The sequence below is a fragment of the Schistocerca nitens genome, chromosome 2, assembly GCF_023898315.1.
Source record: "Schistocerca nitens isolate TAMUIC-IGC-003100 chromosome 2, iqSchNite1.1, whole genome shotgun sequence".
In the NCBI taxonomy this organism is placed as follows: domain Eukaryota; kingdom Metazoa; phylum Arthropoda; class Insecta; order Orthoptera; family Acrididae; genus Schistocerca; species Schistocerca nitens.
This window is the reverse complement of record NC_064615.1, coordinates 93,599,300-93,625,486: the sequence shown is the minus strand read 5'-3', so window position 1 is coordinate 93,625,486 and position 26,187 is coordinate 93,599,300. Positions and strand designations below refer to the sequence as shown.

The 26,187-nt window shown below is 50.1% G+C and overlaps 1 protein-coding gene across 1 annotated transcript in view; it reads left to right on the top strand.

The window, feature by feature from the left end:
* Window positions 1-10,007: 10,007 nt before the first annotated feature.
* LOC126234853 (neurofilament heavy polypeptide-like) overlaps window positions 10,008-26,187 on the top strand; it is a 139,440-nt gene continuing 123,260 nt past the window's right edge. The window contains exon 1 of the mRNA XM_049943595.1: window positions 10,008-10,382. Within this exon, the coding sequence (XP_049799552.1) occupies window positions 10,008-10,382 (375 nt within the window). The remainder of the gene's footprint in view (window positions 10,383-26,187) is intronic.

Sequence of the window (26,187 nt, the reverse complement as noted above, 5' to 3'; positions counted from 1 at the left end):
TTCAAACCAAAGAAAGCAGAAATTTCCCTGTTGCCTGCTGGAAGTAATCCTCCAGTGGCTACGACTTCTCCGTCAGAAATGGATTTCAGTCCAACTTGTGTTATTACAGATTCCAGTGCTAATGTACAGCAAAGTCCAGTCAAGAAAAGGCCGGGAAGACCATGGAAAGCTTGCAACAGACAGACACAGTAAATTCACCTCAAGAAATGCAGGCAGTCTCTGCTTCGAAGAGAGAAACTTACCACCTGTGTTGGAGAAAGTAACAGGCCCATCTCGTTGTAAAGCATGAAAGCTCGACATTTTGAAGCCATCAACACTCAGGGCAAATCGTCCATAACTGAGGCCAGCAGGTGTATTGCCTTAAAAACAGATGCTACAATGGAATGCCAGTGTAATGACTCAAATTTAACGGTGACATTTCTGCCACAGTCCCAGAACTTAATATATTATTTGGTTCAGATGCTCAGAAACAGTGCGCCTTTTTCTTGTGAAGCCTCCCGTGTCACTCATTTGGCTAGAAACCTTCCTTGCGCCTCCCACATTCAGCAGACAGTGACGTGCAGTCCTCATTTAAGATGTCTGAGAAGCCACCTGTTGTCCTCAGACATCAAAAAAAAGGAAATATCAGTTGGGGGCACTGATGTTGCAGTTTCTTGCGTTTCTACTACTGCGACAACTACTTCTGTAGTTTCTATGGATTGTATTACTGCTTCTACAGCAACTACAGCTGCTGCTACCTCTACTACTCCAGTTTTACCTTCATCAAAGAAGCGAAAAGTTGGTAGGCCAAAATAAACATTTGCTTGATCATGGGAAAGTTAAAACCACACAAACGATACTAGCAAAGAAACCAGAAACAAAGAATGGGCTTTTCATTATCACACCCAAGGCTTGATAGCGCTTTAGTTAGTTCCAAAGAACTAAACGGAACTGCTGCACATATGGCTTCGACAATCAAAAAACTGCCTGTAACTGACCACAAGCCAAAGATAAGACCAAATCTGTAGGCTGAAGCTGAAATGGAAACCTGGCTGTGGACAAATGTTAATGGCGAAGATAACGATAACGATAACGAAAATGATTTACAGTGGGAATCAGGAAACATGAGGTCAGCAATGAGCAAACAAGAAGTGAAATAAATTCCATGGGTGAACGAAAGTGGGAAGAATGACAAAATTGCCTGTCAAAACAGTTCAAAATGGAAGTTCTGGAGGGACATCAGCCAAAAGGAAATTAAGTAGTGGTGATGTAAAGGGTACAAAAGCAGCAAAACGTGTACCTCACAGTACTAGTTAAAACAAAAGTCGAAATGGAATGATTACGAAACGGCAGGAAAGGAACAGATGTACAGCATGAACAGAAAAGGTCCCTCGGCAGGTTCCTGATCTTCCTGCAACTAACTCTGCCAGCGAGGCAGAATAAAATTTACCACTCAGTGTTTACAGCCGCACATCTTCACCACCATCCAGTTTGCTGACAGCTTCACACTTAAGTACACACAAGCAGCGAGTTCTCACTGCATCAGCAGTTCTTTTTATGCTGGCACTGTGAGTGCATTCCGTCCACTTAACGCATACGGTGTGTTTTTGGACGGAGAACGTGGGAACTGTCAGTAGATCTAGAGCTGGGAGAAAGTGCTGAAGGATGCGATACTAGAGGTGCGGCCGTCCAAATCCGCGGACTGCCTCCTGATACTACTCTACTGTGTGTCTATTGGTGACAGCATCATCTTTTTCTATAGCCAGGTACTGTGGCACCACCATCCATTCCAGACTGAGCTTTACTGACAATTTGATAGCGTTGAATTTGACGATGGTGACAATGGTTGAATCAACATAGATTATACACAATTGCTGCCACCTGACTACCCAATTGTTCAGTGAGATCAAAACCCTCTTCTGAGCTTAGGAAGAAGACGTCGACGTCATTCTGGAACATGATGTGAGAGGCATGCAAAAGACCGCCGAGTAAGTAATGACAGGACATCCGTTAGTAGTACAAAAATGGTGACTATAGTCACACCAAAAACTGATCTGTCTAGCTGAATTACTGGAAATGCTAAAGTAAAATGCTCCTCAACTGTGGACACATAGTAGGTGAACACACAATTGCAGGAGCAGTGACAAATTACATCACAGCATCGTGATGCTCGAACTACTACAGATGAAACAACCACTGCTCAGAAATGATCTACGTCACGTTACTTTATGTTGCACGACAGTATCAGTCTTAGAGAATGCCGAAGGTTTAAGAAAAGACGACGCGATATATTTAAGCGTTTATTGTTGTGCATTGGTGTTCTTATGGTCGAAGGGGAGGCACTGAAGAAGTGCGAAGAACACTGTCGACATAAGAGACATCACCGCCGACATAGACGGACAAGACACCGACACAGAAGGGACTCAGGCAGTGACTGGACTTCAAAATCAAGCCACACCAGTACAGATGGTGTAACTCAGACCTTATCTGGCGATGGGATTTCGCTTGTATCTAATGGCCAGTATCCAGGTAAGTGTGAAGAAGCAATTGTTGCTATATGTAGTGATGCATGTGAAAGTGGTGTTGGAACAAGCAGTGGAAGTACCACTGGTGACAGCCACAGTGTCAGTACAAACGAGGACAGCAATCAGTCGAGAGCTCAAGCAAAATGGCAGCATTCCTGCCAGCCAGAAAGTTACGGCGTTGGTCAGAAAGATGTGTCAAGGGACCTGGAGATAGGAAACGAGGACGTAAAGATTTCTACAAAGCTATTCAGTGGGGCAAAGAGGGTATCAGAGTTGATGACTGTGCAGTATTTCTGTAGACTTTAAGACCTGATTGTCCATACTTTTTACATTGGTCGCATAGAATCAATGTGGGAGCTTGGGGCACTAATACGGTAGTATGTGTCAAACGGGTTTACCAGCCAGAAGAGACTCACGGATGTGCACCTCTAAAATATCCAGGTGCATTGCTTGAGTCCCCACACAGTGATCAAAATGATGTTCAAACAATCTCTCATAAATGTGAAGTGCTGCCACAAGAAACATTCAGTCAACAGCTGAGGGCTGAGCCTCATAGGTTCTCCACTATTTATGATAATGATACATGTACTACAGAGCAGGCTATTTTGATCCCACAAGCAAACAACTTACAACGGAGCCATGTTTTGTGTGAACATTTTAGAGTCAATCTCTTTCAGAATATCTTATCTGTGTTGTTTTGTTAAATACTTACGATGAACATTTAGAGAATATTTGTATATCTAGACTGTCCTCTCCAAATTTAAAATTTTGCATACAGAGAAACTTTCCAAATGTATTTACCATTCTCGTATGGCTCAGTGTCATTAGTTTTCAAAGCCTACGGTGGGTATGCAAACAGAGAATGTAAATAGTAAAATGTTGTGCATACTACTGGAACCGTCATAGTTACCATCGTGTGCAGTATGATCAGAATGTAGAGTAAGTGAAATGCTGTTTCTTGTATTTGTATCAGATTATGCCTGTCAGCCTTCTTCATATATAAATACTATTTTTTATTACTGAGCACAAAAGATTCTTGTATATAACAGAACAAGCCAGTAAACGATTGCATGTGCCTGGAATAACATAGTCATTCACTTTTTGAAGACTACTAGGGTGCGAAGTCTAGATTGTAACAGAACGTAGTACATGAATCCCATCAGAGTTGAGAATGAGCTGTCAGTAAGCTAAAGATTGGCAAGCGTTTAAAGAAAGATATTGTATATTTAACGACTGACTATGTATATTTTTTCCTCGCCTTGTTAGTGTATTGTAGATTTCCTGCATCATTCTCTAATGAAACTACACCATCACAATTTAACCATCAGAGATGTTGATACAAGTATACATTTTCCTTCAAATGGGAACCAGCTAGGAGTGAAAATTATGTAAGCTACTAATTCTCACTGAATGCCTCTGGTGTTTACACTGTTTAAATAAATTAGTCTGAGTTGTCGCTGCAGTATATCAATGATCTTCAAAATATCTGCAGACTGCATTTCATGCAACTGTTTCAGAAGATAAAAAGGAAGAGAGATGGAAAGACATTAATGAAGTACTTTTAAGGGCACTTTAGTTATATAAAAGTGAGATCTATTACGTTGCACCATATTTCGAAGTTACTTTGTTTCCTGAGTTCTTAGGGAGTTGGGCGACATCCCTTAGATTTCAAAATTATTTCCAGTCATATCTTGGGGAGAATAGCTTAGCTGGTTACATAGTAACTGTCTTCATTTTGTTACAAATTCCTTAAAAATATGGGATGAAAGATTTAATTTTTTTTGTGGTTTTAGGGCGCACAACGTCAACGGTCATTAGCGCCCAGACTACTGTAGAAATGCACCGCGAGTCACAAGTTTAAAACAGCAACGAAACGGAAAACACGATGAAAGACATACTGACAGGCATAGGATTAAAAAAGAAAACAGCGTAATCAAATGTCCTTTGAGAGGGTTGTCAAATTGATAAAATGAAGAACGCGAGCAGCTGCTCGTGGGTCATCCGCTAAAATGGCTTCTACAGTACATGGCAGGCCAAGATCGAGACGCAGGGTGTTAAAATCCAGACACGACGTTAAAATGTGGCGGACCGTCAGCAATTGCCCACATGGGCAGAACGGCGCCGGCGCAGCCGTCAGCAGATGGCGATGGCTGAACCGGCAGTGGCCAAATCGCTACCGGGCCAAAACTACCTCCTCCCGCCGAGAAGGGCGTGAGGAGGACGTCCAAGCCACGGGAAGAGCTTTCAAGGCCCGAAGCTGCTTGTCTGGAAGTGCAGCCCAATAGGCATGCCACAGCGATACAATGCGCCGACAAATTACCCTGCTACAATCTGACGAAGGGACACAACAAGAAGCTGTCCGAGGCTGGAGGACCGCGGCATCTGCAGCTTCGTTCCCAGGGATACCGACATGGCCAGGAACCCACATAAAGCTAACCGGAGAACCGACGTCCACCAGCTGCTGAAGAGAGCGTTGGATACGGTGCACGAAAGGGTGAACCGGGTACGGATCACCGAGGCTCTGGATAGCGCTCAGGGAATCGGAGCAGATGACATATGCAGAATGTCGGTGGCGGCAGATGTAAAGGACAGCCTGGTAGAGGGCAAAGAGCTCAGCTGTGAAGACTGAACAATGGCCATGGAGCCGGTATTTGAAACTTTGTGCCCCGACAATAAAAGAACACCCGACACCGTCATTGGTCTTAGAGCTATCTGTATAAATGAAGGTCATATTAATGAACTTCAAACACAGTTTGACAAAACGGGAGTAGTATGCCGAACCGGGGGTAACCTCCTTTGGGAGCGAGCTGAGGTCAAGGTGAACGCGAACCTGAGCCTGGAGCCAAGGTGGCGTGTGGCTCTCGCCCACTCGAAAGGTTGCAGGGAGTGAAATATTAAGGTGCTGAAGGAGGCGACGAAAGCGAACTCCAGTGGGTAGCAGGGCGGAGACATACAACCCGTATTGACTGTCGAGAGAGTCATCAAAAAAGGAACGATAAGACGAGTGGTCGGGCATCGCCAGTAGCCGACAGGCATACCGACAAAGCAGTATATCGCGCCGGTAGGTGAGTGGCAACTCACCAGCGTCAGCATGAAGACTCTCGACGGGACTAGTATAAAACGCTCCGATCGCAAGTCGTAAACCCCGATGTTGTATGGAGTTGAGGCGGCGTAAGATGGATGGCCGTGCAGAGGAGTATACGAAGCTCCCATAATCCAGCTTGGAGCGGACGATCGACCGATATAGGCGAAGTAGGACGGTTCGATCCGCTCCCCACGACATACCACTGAGAACACGGAGGACATTGAGAGAACAGGTACAACGGGCAGCCAAGTAAGACATGTGGAGACCAACTAAGTTTCCTGTCAAATGTAAGACCTAAAAATTTTGTTGTCTCCACGAATGGGAGAGCAACGGGACCGAGTCGTAAGGATGGTGGGAGAAACTCTTTGTAGCGCCAGAAGTTAATACAGACCGTCTTCTCGGCAGAAAAACGGAAGCCATTGGCGACACTCCACGAGTAAAGACGGTCAAGAGAACGCTGAAGACAGCGCTCCAAGAAACATGTACGCTGCGCGCTGCAATAGATGGTAAAATCGTCCACGAAAAGGGAGCCTGATACATCCGCTGGGAGGCAATCCATTATTGGATTGATCGCTATTGGATTGATCGCTATGGCGAAGAGAGCGACGCTCGAAACTGAGCCCTGTGGCACCCCATTCTCCTGGCGAAAGGTGTGACAGGACAGAACCCACACGTACCCTGAACTGTCGATCCATTAAAAAGGAACGAATAAAAAGAGGGAGGCGACCGCGAAGGCCCCATGTATGCATGGTGCGGAGAATGCCCGCCCTCCAACAGGTGTCGTAAGCCTTCTCCAAATGTAAGAACACAGCCGCGGTCGGGCGCTTCCGCAAGAAGTTATTCATGATGAAGGTCGACAAGGTAACCAGATGGTCAACAGCAGACCGGCGCCTACGAAATCCACATTGTACATTGGTAAGGAGGCGTCGAGACTCGAGCAGCCAAACCAATCGAGAGTTAACCATTCGCTCCATCACTTTACAGACACAGCTGGTAAGCGAGATAGGTCGATAACTGGAAGGCAAGTGCTTGTCCTTCCCCGGCTTAGGAATCGGGACAACAATAGACTCGTGCCAGCATGCGGGAACATGTCCCACAATCCAGATGCGATTGTAAGTACGAAGAAGAAAACCTTTACCCGCAGGAGAAAGGTTCTTCAGCATCTGAATATGAATAGAATAGAATCAGGCCCTGGAGCGGAGGAGCGTGATCGGCCAAGTGTGTTTTCGAGTTCCCGCATGGTGAATGGGGCATTATAACTTTCACGATTCGAGGAGCGGAAGTTAGGTGGCCTAGCCTCCTCTGCCTGTTTGCGGGGGAGGAAGGCAGGGTGGTAATGAGCGGAGCTCGAAACCTCTGCGAAAAAGCGGCTGAAGGCATTGGAGACAGCCTCAGGGGCCACAAGGACGTCATTCGCGACCGTGAAGCCAGAAACTGGTGAGTGGACCTTAGTGCCAGATAGCCGGCGCAGGCTACCCCAGACAACAGAAGGAGGAGTAAAACTGTTGAAGGTGCTTGTGAAAGCAGCCCAGCTGGCTTTCTTGCTTTCTTTAATAAAACGACGACACTGTGCACGTAATAGTTTATAATTGATACAATTCGCCACTGTAGGGTGGCGTTTAAAGGTGCGTGAAGCACGTCGACGAGCACGTAAAGCGTCTCTACATGCTGCGGTCCACCAGGGGACCGGTACGCGACGTGGAGAAGAAGTAGGGTGAGGGAAGGAATATTCAGCAGCAATGAGAATGACTTCCGTGAGGTTTGCGACCTGGCTATCGCAGCTTGGGAATGTTTGATCCTGAAAGGTCGCCCTGGAAGAGAAGAGCCCCCAGTCTGCTTTGGAGATGTTCCAACTAGATGAGCACGGAGAGGGGGTATGCTGCAGGAGATGGATAACACACGGGAAGTGGTCGCTCGAATATGTATCAGAAAGCGCATACCACTCGAACTGGCGTGCAAGTTGGGGAGTACATATAGAGAGATATAAATGGGAATAGGTGTGAGATGTGTCCGAAAGAAAAGTAGGGGCGCCAGTATTGAGGCAGACAAGATTGAGCTGGTTGAAAAGGTCTGCAAACAGGGAGCCCCTCGGGCAGGATGCTGGAGAGCCCCAAAGGGGATGGTGGGCATTGAAGTCTCCAGTTAACAAAAACGGTGCAGGTAGCTGAGCAATAAGTTGCATCATGTCTGCCCTGGTAACCGCAGACGACGATGGAGTGTAAACGGTACAAATGGCAAATATAGAAGTGGGGAGAGTAATGCGGATGGCAACTGCCGGTGTGCAACGTGATGGGATCGTAGTAAATATCATCCCGGACCAGCAACATAACCCCTCCATGAGCTGGGATACCTACCACAGGGGGTAGGTCAAAACGCACAGAGGTGTAGTGTGCCAAGGCAATTTGATCGCATGGGCGTAGCTTCGTTTCCTGGAGGGCTACGACGAGCGGACGGTGCAAGCGGAGCAGCAGCTTCAAGTCCTCTCGGTTGGAGCGAATGCTGCGAATATTCCAGTGAATAAGTGCCATCGTAAGAAAAAAGGAAGATGAAAGAAGGGGTCACCTCGAAGGCCGCTGAGGGCCTGGCTTCGAGCGAGCACTGCCGCCGCTATCAGTAGGCGGACAGTCAGCGTCCATTGGGTCTATAGGTTCATCGGCCATCTTGGGAAGATGGCCGGGAGGGGGAGCTTCCTCCGCCGGTGAACGGCCAGATGTTCGGCTACCAGCGGTGCGGCCAGGCGAAACGGATGACGGCCTGGGGCGGCAACCGCTGGGTGGCGCAGGAGAAGAAATGCGCCGTGGCGGAGAAGGAGAACTGTGCTTCCTATTAGCCTTCTTGGAAGGTCGTTTGGTGGAAGTACTGGTCGATGGCTGGGAGGTTGAGGTACGTAGGAAGTCTGCACGGGACAGTTCCTTCTTGAAGGCCCGTGCATCTGACTTCTGGGTCTTGGTCTTAGCAGATGCTGATGAAGGGGCTTGTCTCTGTGGGGTGATGGGAGGAAGAGGAGACGTCGACCGCGCGATCTTAGCACTGGCCGAACGGATGACCGTGGTGCTGAAGCTCAGATCGCAGGTCTGGGTTGCCACCTCCCTGGTACTCCGAGGAGAGGCGAGGCGAGGACAGTACTGTATTTCCCCGCTGGGAGCAGCGTGGGCTTCCTACTAGCCAATAGCTTGCGAGCAGCCGAGGTGGACACTTTCTCTTTGACCCGAATTTCTTGGATACAACATTCTTCCTTATAGACAGGACAGTCGCCACAAGTGACACATTTAGCCGCATTGGAACAAGACTGTCGAGTGTGATTGAAACGCTGACACTGATAGCAGCGCGTAGGTGTCGGGACATAGGGGCGAACAGAAATAACCTCGTAGCCCGCTTTGATGCGCGATGGCAGCTGAACACTATCGAAGGTCACGAAAAGTGTCCGGGTCGGTACAAGGTCATTGTTGACCTTTTTCATGACCCTGTGGACAGCCGTCACGCCCTGCTCAGCGAGGAAAGATTGAATCTCCTCGTCAGTCAAGCCGTCGAGGGATCTAGTATAGACCACACCACGAGACGAGTTCAAAGTTCGGTGAGCCTCCACCCGGACAGGGAATGTGTACAGGAATGTGGCCCGAAGCAGTTTTTGTGCCTGAAAGGCGCTCTCAGTTTCGAGTAATAAGGTACCGTTACGCAACCTGGTACAAGATTTGACAGATCCGGCTATGGCATCGACGCCCTTCTGGATAACGAAAGGGTTGACAGAGGAAAAATCCTTTCCGTCCTCAGATCGAGAAACGGCGAGGAACTGTGGGGCAGGCGGTAGTACTTTTGTCACTGGTAGCTGGTCACGTTTCCGTTTTTGGGCAGAAGTCGAGAGAGATGGATTGAAATCCATTGCGGAGGAATCCCCCATGATTGCCAGCGTCTCCGATGGCGCGCTCCTTCCTTGTGGGGACCCTCTCAGAGGGCACTCCCGCCTTAGGTGAATGTTTACACCTCAGGTCACACCTCCCGAGAAACAGACGGAGGGACCAATCGGCATGGTCAGAAGGTATCAGCTCAGGCAATCACCCCTCCCCGGGCCTGGCCTGTACCAGGGGTACGCGCGTGCCTTACATGTCTACCCAGGGCGGGGAATTACGCGTTACCCCGTCACCGGTTACGCGTGCGAACGCGTGGGTCAGCCTTCAGGCGCGCACAGGGAGGAAGGAAGGAAGAAAGAAGAGGAAAAAGGAGGGAGAGAGAGAGAGAGAGAGAGAGAGAGAGAGAGAGAGAGAGAGAGAGAGAGAGAGAGAGAGAGAGAGAGAGGGAGGGAGGGAGAGAGAGCGAGAGAAAGAGAGGATGAAGTCTCAAACGCCGAGGCGGAGACCAGAGAAGGCAAGGAGAAGAAGGCAATGAGAAGGCAAGGAGAAGAAGGCAATGAGAAGAAGGCAATGAGAAGAAGGCAAGGAGAAGAAGGCAAGGAGAAGAAGGCAAGGAGAAGAAGGCAAGGAGAAGAAGGCAAGGAGAAGAAGGCAAGGAGAAGAAGGCAAGGAGAAGAAGGCAAGGAGAAGAAGGCAAGGAGAAGAAGGCAAGGAGAAGAAGGCAAGGAGAAGAAGGCAAGGAGAAGAAGGCAAGGAGAAGAAGGCAAGGAGAAGAAGGCAAGGAGAAGAAGGCAAGGAGAAGAAGGCAAGGAGAAGAAGGCAAGGAGAAGAAGGCAAGGAGAAGAAGGCAAGGAGAAGAAGGCAAGGAGAAGAAGGCAAGGAGAAGAAGGCAAGGAGAAGAAGGCAAGGAGAAGAAGGCAAGGAGAAGAAGGCAAGGAGAAGAAGGCAAGGAGAAGAAGGCAATGAGAAGGCAAGGAGAAGAAGGCAATGAGAAGGCAAGGAGAAGAAGGCAAGGAGAAGGCAAGGAGATTATGCAGGAGAAAGAGTAAGGAAGACAGTGAGGTGGAGAAGAGCAAAGAAAGGAACCAACCAAAGGAAGGAAGAAACGAGAAGTGAAAAAGCAAAATGACCGCAAATAGAGGTCGTGGAACCGTCCGTCTCCGGACGCAGGTGCTAACTGCCCCCGTGAGGGGGAGGGACTCCTTTTAGTCGCCTCTTACGACAGGCAGGAATACCTCGGGCCTATTCTTACCCCGGACCCGCAGGGGGGATTAAAGATTTAAGAGCAGGTGTCATTCCAACTGTTTGCTCGGTTTTGAAACTACTTTCGATGTCAGTAGTCTGACCCTGTGCGTTTGTGTTTGTGTCGCTCTTAGTACTCTTTTGGTCACAAATAAATGAGGCAGTGCTCTCGATGATCAAAGAGTACTAGTCAAACGAATCGGAAGAAATCACTACTACTCCAAACTTATTCACAGACCAACAGAAGAATAATAAAATAAAAGCATGCTGTATGTAGCAAATTACCACCCACCTCAGCCAACGGTTCTGTAGATTTATAAGCTGTAAAAATCAGCTGTTTCTCTTTTAAGTTGCCTCTTTATGTAATAGTTGCGTAATAATCATGAATAACTAAATTAGAGCTTACATTCGGACTATCAGAAATTAACTTACAAATGGCCACCAGCTCTGCAGTGATAACAGTACAGCCTTCTTGTAAGAAGCGCTGTTCAAGATGTCCACCATGACATACGCGAATACAACATGATCTGGATTGGTTTTTGGCGGATTCCATGGACCAGACTGTGGTGTCACCGCCAGACACCACACTTGCTAGGTGATAGCCTTTAAATCTGTCGCGGTCCGTTAGTATACGTCGGACCCTCGTGTTGCCACTATCAGTGATTGCAGACCGAGCGCCGCCACACGGCAGGTCTAGAGAGACTTCCTAGCACTCGACCCAGTTGTACAGCCGACTTTGCTAGCGATGGTTCACTGATAAAGTACGCTCTCATTAGCCGAGACGATAGTTAGCATAGCCTTCAGCTACGTCATTTGCTACGACCTAGCAAGGCGCCATTATCAGTTGCTATTGATCTTGTTAATCATGTACCGTCAGACCGACGTTCACCATTAATGGATTAAAGTTAAGTATTCCACCAGCTTCGTCCGTCTTTTTCTAAAGTCAAAATTCCTTGTCCTGTTCCAGACCTCACGCCAGCCTGCGTGAGCTAAAACGCGTGCCTTTCGGCTTCCTCTAGATTCCTGGGTTGGCTCTCCTGCCAATCCACACCACAGACTACATAGGCCATGGGTCCCTTTTGCTACGACCATTAACACCCACAAGGAAGAAAACCAAGCAGCTGACATATGAAGACACTACGAAGAACAAGACAGACATAGACAAAGACCAGAAAAGAGGAATTAAGAACACAGAGGAATACACTGGTTGGCCGACCATGGAAACGAAAAGGAGGAAAAGCTAAGCACCAAGAGAGAAACTAAAAATCTCATAAATAAAACCGGACGCCAAAGACCAGACTAAAAATAAAAAAGAGACTGATTGTTTGTTGGTTTGAAGTTCAAAGGGATAAAACTACGTCGTCATCGGTTCCTTGTTCCGTTGAACTAAGGCTATGGGATAAAATGGAAAACATACAAACGACACGACAGGAGTTCGAGAGGGACAAAAAAACAAAACTGAACACACCAGGGACAGCAGAAGACAAGACAAAAAGCAGACATTCAAGAAACAGGCAGAAGAGCTGAAAATAATAGAGCAGATGACCTGGGCAGCCTGATCACAAGGATAAAAAAGGATAAGGCAGACACTCTGCAATACATTAAAATCTCCAACCTAAATGGAATATGGTAGAAAGCACTGGGAGACGAAAGACAAGAAATAAAACTTAAACCAAATAATAAAAACCAGCTTCATGTAGAAAAAGTGAAACCAAGTTAGCCATGGAGGCATCGTCTCCTGAAATAGATGAAAGGGAGTCAGGGAGATTAAAATTCCGTCTCAGAGCGGCGAGATGTGGACAGTCCACCAAAAGCTGGACCACTGTCAAATGGGAACTGCAGCGACAACATTGTGGGACCTCAAACCGAAGAAGATAGCCATACGTCAGCCAAGTGCGGCCGACGCGAAGGCGGCAGACAACAGTGTCCCTGCGAGAAGCCAGCATACACGACTTCCAATTATTTGCGCTCTCCTTGATGGCGCTGAGTTTATTGAGCGTATCCAAGCTGCGCCATTCAGCATTCCTAATCCCGAGAACTTTGTGGGGTAACACGGACTGGAAGTCAGGTTATGGTATTCCAATCTTCAGAAGTGGCACACATCTACGTCTACATGATTACTCTGCAATTCACATTTAAGTGCTTGGCAGAGGGGTCATCGAACCACAATCATACTATCTCTCTACCATTCCACTCCCTAACAGCGCGCGGGAAAAACGAACACCTAAACCTTTCTGTTCGAGCTCTGATTTCTCTTATCTTATTTTGATGATCATTCCTACCTATGTAGGTTGGGCTCAACAAAGTATTTTCGCATTCGGAAGAGAAAGTTGGTGACAGATTTCGTAAATAGATCTCGCCGCGACGAAAAACGTCTTTGCTGTAATGACTTCCATCCCAACTCGCGTATTGTATCTCCCACACTCTCCCCCCTATTACGTGATAATACAAAACGAGCTGCCCTTTTCTGCACCCTTTCGGTGTCCTCCGTCAATTCCACCTGGTAAAGATTAACACCACGCAGCAATATTCTAACAGAGGATGAACGAGTGTAGTGTAAGCTGTGTCTTTAGTGGACTTGTTGCATCTTCTAAGCGTCCTGCCAATGAGACGCAACCTTTGGCTCGCCTTCCCCACAATATTATCTATGTGGCCTTTCCAACTGAAGTTGTTCGTAATTTTAACACCCAGGTACTTAGTTGAATTGACAGCCTTGAGAATTGTACTATTTATCGAGTAATCGAATTCCAACGGATTTCTTTTGGAACTCTTGTGGTTCACCTCAGACTTTTCGTTATTTAGCGTCAACTGTCACCTGCCACACTATACAGCAATCTTTTCTAAATCGCTTTGCCACTGATACTGGTCTTCGGATGACCTTACTAGACGGTAAATTACAGCATCCTCTGCAAGAAACCTAAGAGAACTGCTCAGATTGTCACCCAGGTCATTTCTATACATCAGGAACAGCAGGTCCCAGGACGCTTCCCTGGGGAACACCTGATATCAGTTGAGTTTTACTCGATGATTGGCCGGCTATTACTACAAACTGCGACCTTCCTGACAATCACGAATCCAGTCGCACAACTGAGACGATACCCCATAGGCCCGCAGCTTGATTGGAAGTCACTTGTGAGGAACGGTGTCAATAGGTCTCCGGAAATCTAGAAATACGGAATCAACTTGAGATCCCCTGTCGATAGCGGCCTTTACTTCGTGCGAATAAACAGCTAGCTGCGTTGCACAAGAACGATGTTTTCTGAAACCATGCTGATTACGTATCAATTCATCGTTCGCTTCGAGGTGATTCATAATGTTTGAATACACTATATGCTCCAAAACCCTACTGCAAACTGACGTCAATGATATAGGTCTGTAGTTCGATGGATTACTCCTACTACCCTTCTTAAACACTGGTGAGTACTGCGCAATTTTCCAATCTGTAGGTACAGATATATCGGTGAGCGAGCGGTTGTATATGATTGCTATGTAGGGAGCCATTGTAGCAGCGTAATCTGAAAGGAACCTAATCGGTATACAATCTGGACCCGAAGACTTGCCGGTATCAAGCGATTTGAGGTGCTTCGCAACCCCTAAGGTATCTACTTATAAGATACTCATGCTAGCAGCTGTTCGTGTTTCAAATTCTGGAATATTCCATTCGTCTTCCCTGGTGAAGGAATTTCGGAAAACTGCGTTCAATAACCCCACTTTAGCGGCACAGTCGTCGGTAGCAGTACCATCGGCACTGCGCAGCGAAGGTATTGACTGCGTCTTGCCGCTTGTGTACTTTACATACGACCAGAATTTCTACGGATTTTGTACCAAATTTCGAGACAATGTTTCGTTGTGGAACCTATTAACGGCATCTCGCATTGAAGTGAGTGCCAAATTTCGTGCATCTGTAAACTTTAGCCAATCTTCGGGATTTCGCGTTCTTCTGAACTTCGCATGCTTTTCCCGTTGCCTCTGCAACAGCGTTCGGACCTGTTCCGTGTACCATGAGGGATCAGTTCCAACCCTTACCAATTTATGAGGTATGAATCTCTCAATTGCTGTTGCTACTATATCTTTGAATTTGAGCCACATCCCGTCTACATTTCCATAGTCAATTCGGAAGGAATGGAGATTGTCTCTTAGGAAGGCTTCTAGTGACAGTTTATCCGCTTTTTGAAGTAAAATTATTTTGCGTTTGTTTCTGGTGGATTTGGAGGAAACGGTATTGAGCCTTGCTACAACGACCTTGTGATCACTAATCCCTGTATCAGTCATGATGCTCTCTATTAGCTCTGGATTGTTTGTGGCTAAAAGGTCAAGTGTGTTTTCGCAAACATTTACAATTCGCGTGGGTTTGTGGACTAACTACTCGAAATAATTTTCGGAGAAAGCATTTAGGACAATCTCGGAAGATGTTTTCTGCCTACCACCGGTTTTGAACAAGTATTTTTGCCAACATATCGAGGGAAGGTTGAAGTCCCCACCAACTATAACCGTGTGAGTGGGGTATTTATTTGTTACGAGACAGTTAAATAAAACCACCATACCAATTCGCACTGAGTATCTACTTCGACTTCACTACAAGATAAACCACCACTGACGGAGACAAACACTCCACCACCAATTCTGCCTAATCTATCTTTCCTAAACACCGTCTGAGACTTCGTAAAAATTTGTGCAGAACCTATTTCAGGCTTCAGCCAGCTTTCTGTACCAATAACGATTTCAGCTTGTGTGCTTTCTATTAACGCTTTAAGCTCAGGGACTTTCTCAGCACAACTACAACAATTTACAACTACAATTCCGACTGTTCCTTGATCCAAGCACGTCCTGTATTTGCCATGCACCTTTTGAGATTGCAGCCCACCCCGTACTTTCCAGAGGCCTTCTAACCTAAAAAACCGCCCAGTCCACGCCACACAGCCTCCGCTACCCGTGTAGCCGCCAGCTGAGTGTAGTGAACTCCTGACCTATTCGGCGGAACCAGAAACCCCACCACCCTATGGCGCAAGTCAAGGAATCTGCAGCCAACACGGTCGCAAAACCGTCTGAGCCTCTGATTCAGACCCTCCACCAAAGGTCCGCAGTCAGTTCCGTCAACGATGCTGCAGATGGTGAGCTCTGCCTTCATCTCGTAAGAAAGACCGGCAGCTTTCACCAAATCAGATAGCCGCTTGAATCCACCGACATGTGCCACCACCAGCAGCTGGCTGCACCCTGTGCTCTTCACGGCATCCTGAAGGACCCTATCCACATCAGGAATGACTCCACCCAGAATGTACACGGATTGCACACTTACGAGTGGCCTGTTCGGCCAATCTGTCAATGAGCTCATTTCCCGTGATTCTGATGTGTCCCAGGTTGCATACCAAGTCCAGTGATCGACCGGATCGTTCGAGGGCATAAACTGACTCCTGGATAGAAGCCACTAGAGGATGGCGTAGGTAGGACTGATAAATAGCCTGTAAACCTCTCAGCGAATCACTGCATAGCATGTAGGACACACTGCGGCAGGAATGAGTATGTTCAAGTGCACAAGAGATGGCGACCAGCTCAGCAGTGAATACGTTGCAGCCAGCTCGCAGCGAGTGTTGTTCATAATGGTCCCCTAGAGTAAGAGCATAACCGACATGAGCAGCAACCATTGAACTGCCGGAGTAGACAACGTCAGAGCCTTCAAACGCGGCAAGGATTGAAAGAAAGCAGCGCGGTGTGTCTAAGGAGGAACTGAGTAGTTCGGTGCATGTGCCAAATCGAACCGAAAGCATGGGGGGGGGGGGCACACATCCAGGGGATATATGCAGTGGAGCCCAGAAAAGAAGTGGAAGACAGAAAACTTCAAGCCCTGGGAGAAGAGCTCTGACGCAAACCGCGATCGTTCACCCCGACCAGTGCCACCATTCTGGAAGATGGACTACTGACTGAGGGAACAGGAGACGATGATTGGGATGCCCGGGCAAGCTACAAACGTGTGTAGCAGAAGCGGCCAATAATCATTGGCGCCAGAACTGCAATGGAGGGACCCGTGCCTCCAAAAGTATGCTGCTGACAGGGCTTGTCCAGAAACCTCCAGTGGCGAGTTGGATCCCACTGTGAAGCATAGGGTCCAGCAATGCTGAAGTACCCAAATTTAGTGGTGGTCATAAGTAGTGTATGTATGGGGTTCACTGGATAGAAAGCACCTCTGTTACCGATTTTGTCTTCAATAATTTTGCGCCTCAAAGTTAACACCAAATCTGCTTCCCCCTCCTACCTCTGAATGTCACCAATAAGCAGTAGACCTTTCTTTGCCGCTATTGTCAATGGTAAGAGAACGGCAGAGGACACACAGCACACACCCAACAGGCAATGACGGCGGAGCGAGGGGGGAGGGGGGGTGGCGGCAGAGCAAGGGTTTTTTTTGTAACAAGAGCTGGATCCCCTCCACGCCCACACCGGCATGATGGCCAACACAATAGGTCTACTGCCATCTCTGCATAATGGTTAGTATTCACTAAAGTCAGGTGTCGCAGAATGTGAGTACTGCGATGTTTGCGTACGTCTGGTTAGGGTTAACCATTAATGTGCGCTCATCTGGAGATAGATTGGGTCGAAATCGAACGAAGTGTAGCAGTTTAAAGGGCAGAGGAACAAAAAGTGCCAAGGCAAGAGCCAAGGGAAAAAAACCTCTGCGATAGTTAGGTCGGGTGGTAAGAGCAATAGCGGTTGTCTTGCTGCCCGCGATAGGTCGTGCAAGGATAGGCTTTGTTAGTAGTCTGTGTCATGCATGTCGATACCTTGACGTTGTGCGGTTGTGCTGCTCGGCGGCTGGCGCTGGGTGCTGGTACAGAGCCCACGTTCAGCGTGAGCAACCTGCATCAGTTAGGTTTACTATCGATCTTGTGTCCGATAGGTAATATACTGGAAGCAGTGTGGTGGTTGGTTGGTTGGTTGGTTGGGGGATTAAAGGGACCAGACTGCTACGGTCATCGGTCCCTTTGTCCAAGTACTAAAAAACACCCACAGAGAATAAAAAAGACGTGTAACAGAATAGAGCACAGACCACACAGAACAAGAGAAACTGAGACAAAGACCAGACAAAACGAACTAAAAGCACACAGAGTGTGACGGTGGTTGGCAGACCAGAGAAATAAAAAAGGAAAAGCCAACCACTTGAAACACATTAAAAAAAGAGTTTAAAACCGGAGGCCAAAGGCCAGAATCAACACAAAACTATAAGATAAAATAGAAACACTCAGATTAAAGAATAAAAACCCCCTGCCCAAATAAAACGCAAAACTAAGTCCACCATGGCAGAGTCATCTAGTAAAAGGGCAGGGAGCGTGTCAGGCAGTGCGAACGTCTGCCTGAGCACAGCTCCAAGCGGACACTCCAATAAAATGTGCACCACAGATAAAACGGAGCCGCAGCGACACAGAGGTGGGTCCTCATGGTGCAATAAGTGGCCGTGGGTCATCCATGTGTGCCCAATGCGCAGCCGGCAGAGGGCAACAGACTCCTGGCGGGAGACCCGAATGGACGACCGCCACACAGTCGTCGACGCCTTAATACAACGGAGTTTGTTCGGTACGGGCAGGTTGCGCAATTCAGCGTCCCATATAGCGAAAATTTTGCGGCGTAATAGTGCCCGCAAATCAGTCGCCGGGTGGCCAATCTCCAGAGGTGGTTGACTGGTGGCCTCTTTCGCCAGGCGGTCAACATTCTCATTCCCGGGGATCCCAACATGGCCTGGGGTCCAAACAAAGACCACAGAGCGGCCGCAACGGTCAAGTGTAGACAGGGACTCCTGGATAGCCATCACCAGACGGGAACGAGGAAAACACTGGTCGAGAGCTCGTAAACTGCTCAGGGAATCGCTACAGATAACGAAGGACTCACCTGAGCAGGAGCGGATATACTCTAGGGCTCGAAAGATGGCGACCAGCTCAGCAGTGTAAACGCTGCCGCCAGCCGGCAAGGAACTTTGTTCGGAATGGTCCCCTAGAGTGAGCGCATAACCGACTCGACCAGCAACCATCGAACCGTCGGTGCAAACAATGCCAGAGCCCTGATACGTGGCCAGGATGGAATAAAAGCGATGGCGGAAGGCCTCTGGAGGGACTGAGTCCTTCGAGCCCTGTGCCAAGTCTAGCCGAAGGCAAGGGCGAGGAACGCACCACGGGGGAGTACGCAGGGGTGCCCAGAAAGGAGGTGGAACAGGGACAAGCCCAAGCCCGGAGAGAAGCTCCTTGACGCGTACGACGATCGGACAACCCGACCGGGGCCGACGTTCTGGCAGATGGACGACCGACTGTGGGAACAGCACAAGGTAATTTGGATGCCCGGGCAAGCTAAAAACATGGGCAGCATAAGCAGCCAGTAATTGTTGGCGTCGGAACCGCAGTGGAGGGACACCTGCCTCCACTAGGACGCTGTCCTCAGGGCTGGTGCGGAAAGCACCAGTGGCAAGGCGTATCCCGCTGTGGAGAATTGGGTCCAGCACCCGCAACGCAGATGGGGATGCTGAGCCATAAGCCAGGCTCCCATAATCCAGACGGGGCTGGATTAACGCCTGGTAGAGCCGCAACAGGGTAGAGCGGTCGGCGCCCCAGCGGGTGTGGCTCAATAATCGCAGAGCATTGAGATGCCGCCAACACGCCTGTTTGAGGTGCCGGATATGAGGCAGCCAAGTCAACCGGGCATCGAAAACCACCCCCAAAAACCTGTGGGTCTCCACCACAGCAAGCAGTTCGCCGGCAAGATAAAGCCGCGGCTCAGGATGGACCGTTCGGCGCCGGCAGAAATGCATTACGTGAGTCTTGGCTGCCGAAAAATGAAACCCATGCGCTACAACCCAAGACTGCGCCTTACAGATAGCGCCCTGTAGCTGACGTTCAACAGCTGCAATGCCAGTACAGCTGTAGTAAAGGCAAAAGTCGTCAGCATACAGGGAAGCGGAGACAGAATTTCCCACGGCCGCAGCAAGCCCGTTAATGGCTACTAAAAACAGACACACTTAAAACAGAACCCTGTGGCACACCGTTTTCCTGGACGTGGGAGGAACTATAAGAGGCCGCGACTTGCACGCGGAAGGTACGACACGACAGAAAATTGCGGATAAAAATCGGCAGAGAACCACGAAGACCCCATCAATGAAGCGTAGAAAGGATGTGATGACGCCATGTCGTATCGTACGCCTTCTGCATGTCGAAAAAGACAGCGACCAGGTGCTGACGGCGGGCAAAGGCAGTACGGATGGCCGACTCCAGGCTCACCAGATTGTCGGTGGCGGAGCGGCCTTTACGGAACCCACCCTGAGACTGAGCTAGAAGGCCCCGAGACTCCAGTACCCAATTCAAGCGCCGGCTCACCATCCGTTCAAGCAACTTGCAAAGAACGTTGGTGAGGCTAATGGGACGGTAGCTGTCCACCTCCAGAGGGTTCTTTCTTTCCAGGTTTCAAAACGGGGATGACAATGCCTTCCCGCCATTGCGACGGAAACTCCCCCTCGACCCAAAGACGGTTGTAAAGATCGAGAAGGCGCCGCTGGCAGTCCACTGAAAGGTGTTTCAGCATCTGACAGTGGATGCCATCTGGCCCAGGAGCGGTATCAGGGCAAGCAGCTAGGGCACTGCGAAATTCCCACTCACTAAATGGAGCATTGTAAGATTCTGGGTGGTTGGTGCGAAACGAAAGGCTCCGACGATCTATCCGCTCTTTAATGGAGCGGAAGGCCTGGGGGTAATTCGCAGAAGCGGAACTCAGCAAAATGCTCTGCTAAGCGATTTGGAATGACGTCGGAGTCAGTACAAACTGCTCCATTCAGTGAGAGCGCAGGGACGCTGACAGGTGGCCGATAGCCGTAGACGCGTCGAATCTTGGCCCAGACCTGCGATGGAAAGACATGGAGGCCAATGGTGGACACAGACCGCTCCCAGCACTCCTTCTTCCCTTGGCGGATAAGGAGGCGGGCCCGCGCACGCAGCCGTTTGAAGGCGATAAGGTGGTCTATGGAGGGATGTCGCTTGTGACGCTGGAGCGCCCGCCGGCGATCTTTAAACGCTTCAGCGATCTCAGGCGACCACCAAGGCACAGCCTTCGCCGAGAGGACCCAGAGGAACGGGGAATGGCAGATTCGGCGGCAGTAACGATGCCGGTGGTGACCTATTGAACCACTGCATCAATGTCATCAGTAGAGAGGCTCAAAAGCGGCAGTGGAGGAGAACGAGTCCCAGTCAGCCTTATTCATAGCCCATCTGCTAGGGCGCCCAGAAGAGTGACTGTGGTAGTGACAAAAAGAGCGGAAAGTAGTCACTACCACACAGGTCGTCATGCACACTCCATTGGACAGACGGTAAGAGGCTATGGCTACAGATTGAAAGGTCAATGGTGGAGTAGGTGCCATGCGCCACACTGAAGTGTGTGAAGGCACCACCATTTAATAGCGAGAGATCGATCTGCGACAAGAAACCCTCAACGATGGCGCCTCGACCTGTTGCCACTGACCCACCCCACAGAGGGTTATGGGCGTTGAAGTCGCCCAATAGCAAGAAAGGTGGCGGCAATTGGGCGACCAGCGCAGCCAGGACTTGCTGCGAGACATCACCATCCGGTGGAATGTAAAGACTGCAGACGGTAACAGCCTGTGGCGTCCACACCCGTACAGCGACAGCCTCTAAAGGCGTCTGGAGAGGGACAGACTCCAAGTGAGCACTTGTGCCAGTGCTTTCCATTGAGTCAGAGGGACTGGCGAAATCTAGGTCCTCAGCAGACGGCAGGATCTCCACCTCGTCCTCAGACGCAGAATTTGAAGGTTGCGGTGGGACAGATGCCACCGCAATGTCAGGATGCTTGGGAGCCTTTTTCTGCAACTGCTTTGCACGCTGTGCCTTTGGAGGATCTGGCTGGGAGGGCCCCACTGGGTCAGTCTCAGGGACGGACGACGACCGTGAAGCCCTATGACCAGCGACTGGTTGTTGTTTCAAACCTTTGCGGGTTTCCACTTTGACACTGGACGAAGCCTGGGAAGGGAGTGCCCCAAGGGACCCCTTCCTGGCTAGAGTAGCCGAAGCCCCACGCTTCTCCGGCTGGGAAGGGGGGACGATTGTCCCCGATGGTTGGGGTGGTGTTGCTCCTGGAGTAGATGGAGCAACAGAGGGGGAAGTGCCCCCCACAACCAAGGGGGCCGGTTGATTGTGACATAGCTGAGAGGCAACAGTACGTGACGACACCGGAGAGGATCGGATCGCTGTTGCAGCAGCGGCATAGGAGGATGTCATGGACACGGGATGTAGCCGCTCATATTTCCGCCTTGCCTCGGTGTAGCTCAGGCGGTCCAGAGTCTTATATTCCATTATCTTCCTTTCTTTCTGGAAGATCCTACAGACCGGCGAGCAGGGGGAATGGTGTTCTCCGCAGTTAACACAGATAGGAGATGGGGCACATGGAGTATCAGGATGCGAAAGACGTCCACAATCCCGACAAGTGATGCTGGAAGTACAGCGAGATGACATATGCCCGAACTTCCAGCATTTAAAACACCGCATCGGAGGAGGGATATGGACGAAGTGAACACCTCGTCGTTCGAGGTTGGCGCGTAATTCATCGTCGGACTGCAGAAGAAGATCCCTGTGGAATATAATACCCTGGACCATGTTGAGACACTTATGCGGCGTGATGCTAACTGAAACATCCCCCAACTTGTCACAACTGAGCAACCTCCGTGACTGGGCAGAGGATGCCGTTTGGATGAGCACAGAACCAGAGCGCATCTTGGACAAGCCCTCCACCTCCCCGAACTTGTCCTCTAAATGCTCCACAAAAAACTGGGGCTTTTTGACATAAACGATTCCCCATCAACTCGCGTACACACAAGGAACCGGGGTGAATAGTCTCCACTGCCTACTTTTGCCATACGTTCCTCCCATGGAGTGGCCAGGGAGGGAAATGATCGTGGTTCGTATTTCCTGCCGTTGAGGTTAGACCTCGATCGCTTAGAGACTGCTGGTGGAGGCCCACCAGCGGGAGATAATGTACCACGCTTCATTGCGGTTAATCCGCCCTGATGCCACCTACTCCGACCAAGGGCCCTCCCCACGGGCGCCACCCAGCCGCAGCAATAGCCACCTGGCAGGACGGCCATTGCCGGGAGTCCTGATGCCCCAAGGAGATGGGCATCTACTCCTTGGCATACGTGGGGAGTTAACGGCGCAGGCATCAGTAGAGCGATCCCTGTGTTGTCAGGGGGCTACAACCAAGAGGGTACATGGCGGCCCCACCACAACGGACTGGCTACCGTGCTGGATCTTAGGTGCAAAACTGTCCAAGGTCGTCGTCGCAGATAAAAGAAACACTGTAGAGTGCAGCGTGGTAAGCGCCCAAGAGATCGAAACCGAGCGGGACAACATTGCAACGACGAGAAAGCCGGCTAAAGGTCTATTTGCACGACGGATACAGTGCACCATGTAAGGCGCCCTTCCCCAATAGCTCGCTCTTCGGAATAATTTAGAAAGATGGAGGTCAAACCCGAGAGGGGACCTGCACATAAGGCCGAAACAGTTGAGACTCCTTTTAATCGCCTCTTACGACAGGCAGGAATAACGCGGGCCTATTCTTATCCCCGATCCCGCAGGGGGGACAGTGTGGTGGTGGTGGTGGTGGTGGTGGTGGTGGTGGTTGTTGGGATGATTAAGGGGGACTAAACAGCGAAGGTCATCAGTCCCCCATTCCAAAAACAGGCGAGCCGATAATCGGCGGAGGAGGTGAAAACCTAAGTATGAAGCAGACTCCCCCCAGGCACTAAAACAACACAAATGCAGCAACGAACACGACAGACAAGAAGAGTACAGAGGAACACCAGACAGAAAGAAACAGAAGAAAAGAAGATGGCCGGAGACCGGTTGACTGATCACAAGAACAAAAAAAAGAAAGGGAAAGAGTCAACCATCCGACTACACAACAAAACAACAACAAATTTTGAGAGACGCGAGGACAAAAGACACAGAAAGGGACAGGTGCAGGACCTCCGTAAATAGAACCATAAAAAGTACTACCACGGATAAAATTTAAAACGGCATCAGCCATAGAGGCATCGTCGCATAAAACCAAAGGCCAAGTGCCCGGGAGATTAAAAGACTGCCGGAGGGTGCGCAGTCGGGGACACTCCAACAAAATGTGGGCGACCGTCAGCCGGGACCCACACCCACACAGGGGGGGATCCTCCTGACGCAAAACATCACCGTGCGTCAGGTAGGTGTGGCTGATGCGGAGCCGACACAGGATTACAGAGTCCCTGCGAGAAGCCCGCAGGGAGGAGCGCCACACATCCATCGTCTCCTTGACAGCCCGCAGTTTATTCGGGGATGTCATGCCACGCTACTTAGCAGTCCACATCCCAAGTACCTTACGGCGCAACACCACCTGCTGATCGCGAGCTGTGACGCCGATCTCCAAAGCTGGGGCGTCGATCGTCCCTTTGGCCAGCCTGTCAACACGTTCGTTCCCCAGGATGCCAACGTGACCTGGCGTCCAAACAAAGACCACCGAACGACCAGAACGGGTAATGGCGGAAACAGTCTCCTGAATAGAGGACACCAGAGGAGAAGGGGCATAGCAGCGGTCGATGGCCTGTAGGCTGCTCAGGGAGTCACTGCAGATGATGATGATCGACAGACCTGAGCAGGAACGCATATGCTCAAGAGCGCGCAATATGGCCACCAGCTCTGCAGTAAAAAACTGCAGCCAGCCGGCAAGGAGCGCTGCTCAACATGGTCAGCGTGATCAAAAGCGTAAGCAGTGCGACCATCAACCAGGAAACCATCAGTGTAGACACTCTCACAGCCCTAAAATGAGGCGAGGAGCGCAACAAAACGGCGACAGAGGGCCACAGGCGGAACCGAGCCCTTGGGTCCCTGTGCCAAGTCCAGACGGACGGACGCCTGGGGCAAACACCAGGGAGGCGTAGGTGCACGGACCCGGAAGGGAGGCAGAAGAGGGAATGACCCCAGTTCCGACAGCAGGGACTGGACGCGGACAGCTATGGAAAGGCCAGACCTTGGTCGCCATTCGGCCAAATGGAGGACCATGGCAGGGAAAAGCAGGCGATGATTGGGATGGCCTGGCGAGCAATGCACGTGGACAGCATAGTCGGCGACCAGTCGATGGCGGCGAATCCGCAGCAGGGGAACCCCGGCCTCCACCAGTAGACTATCCACGGGGCTCGTACGAAAAGCACCAGTTGCAAGCCGAACCCCACAGTGGTGTAAGGGGTCTAACAACTTCAACACTGAGGGTGATGCAGACCCATAGGCAAGGCTCCCATAATCAAGCCGGGACTGCACAAGGGCTCTGTACAATCGCAGCAGCGTGCAGCGATCTGCACCCCAAGACGTGTAGCTCTGGCAGCGGAGGGCGTTGAGATGCCGCGAGCACTTTTGCTTCAGCTGAGTAATGTGAGAAACCCATGTGAGCCGGGCATCAAACACGAGTCCTAAGAAGCGGCAAGTATTCACCACTTCAAGCAGGTGGCCGTCGAGGTAAAGTTCAGGATGAGGGTGGACCATCCGACACCTGCAGAAGTGCACAACTCGAGTCTTGGCTGCAGAGAACTGAAAACCATGAGTCGGAGCCCATGATGCTGCCTTGCGAACGGCTACTTGCAGCCTGCGTTCGGCGACTCCCGTAGTCGTGGAGCTAAATGAGATGCAGTCGTCGTCGGCATACAAAGGAGACGCTGACGACCCCACGGCTGCAGCCAGACCATTAATGGCCACTAGAAATAAGGAGACGCTCAACACCGAGCCCTGCGGGACCCCATTTTCCTGTGTATAAGAGGAACTAGAGGTGGCACCGACTTGCACCCGGAAAGAGCGGCGCAATACAAAGGTTTGAAGAAAAGCTGGGAGCCGACCACGAAGACCCCACTCATGCAATGTAGCAAGGATGTGATGCCTCCATGTGGTGTCATACGCCTTCCGCAGATCAAAAAATACAGCAACGAGATGCTGTTATCGGGCAAAGGCCATACGGATAGCAGATTCCAGCCGCACCAAATTCTCCCTGCAGACCAGCCCCGACGGAAGCCACCCTGGGATGGAGCGAGAAGACCCCGTGACTCAAGGACCCAACACAAACGCCGCCCCACCATACGTTCGAGCAATTTGCACAAAACGTTGGTGAGGGTAATGGGACGATAGCTGTCCACCGCCAGTGGGTCCGCACCGGGCTTCAAGATGGGGACAATAAGAAACTCTCGCCATTGCGACGGGAACACGCCCTCGCTCCAAATGCGGTTAAAGATGGTGAGGATGTTTCTCAGGCAGTCCCTGAAGAGATGCTTCAGCATCTGTGCGTGGATGCAGTCTGGTCCTGGTGCTGTATCAGGGCAATCGGCGAGGGCAGCGAGGAACTCCCTCTCGCTGAAAGGAGCATTGAACTTTTCAGAACGACACGTGTGGAATGATAACGGCGTCTGCTCGGCTCGCTCCTTGAGAGAGCGAAAGGCGGGGGGATAAGTTGCAGTCGCAGAGCTCTG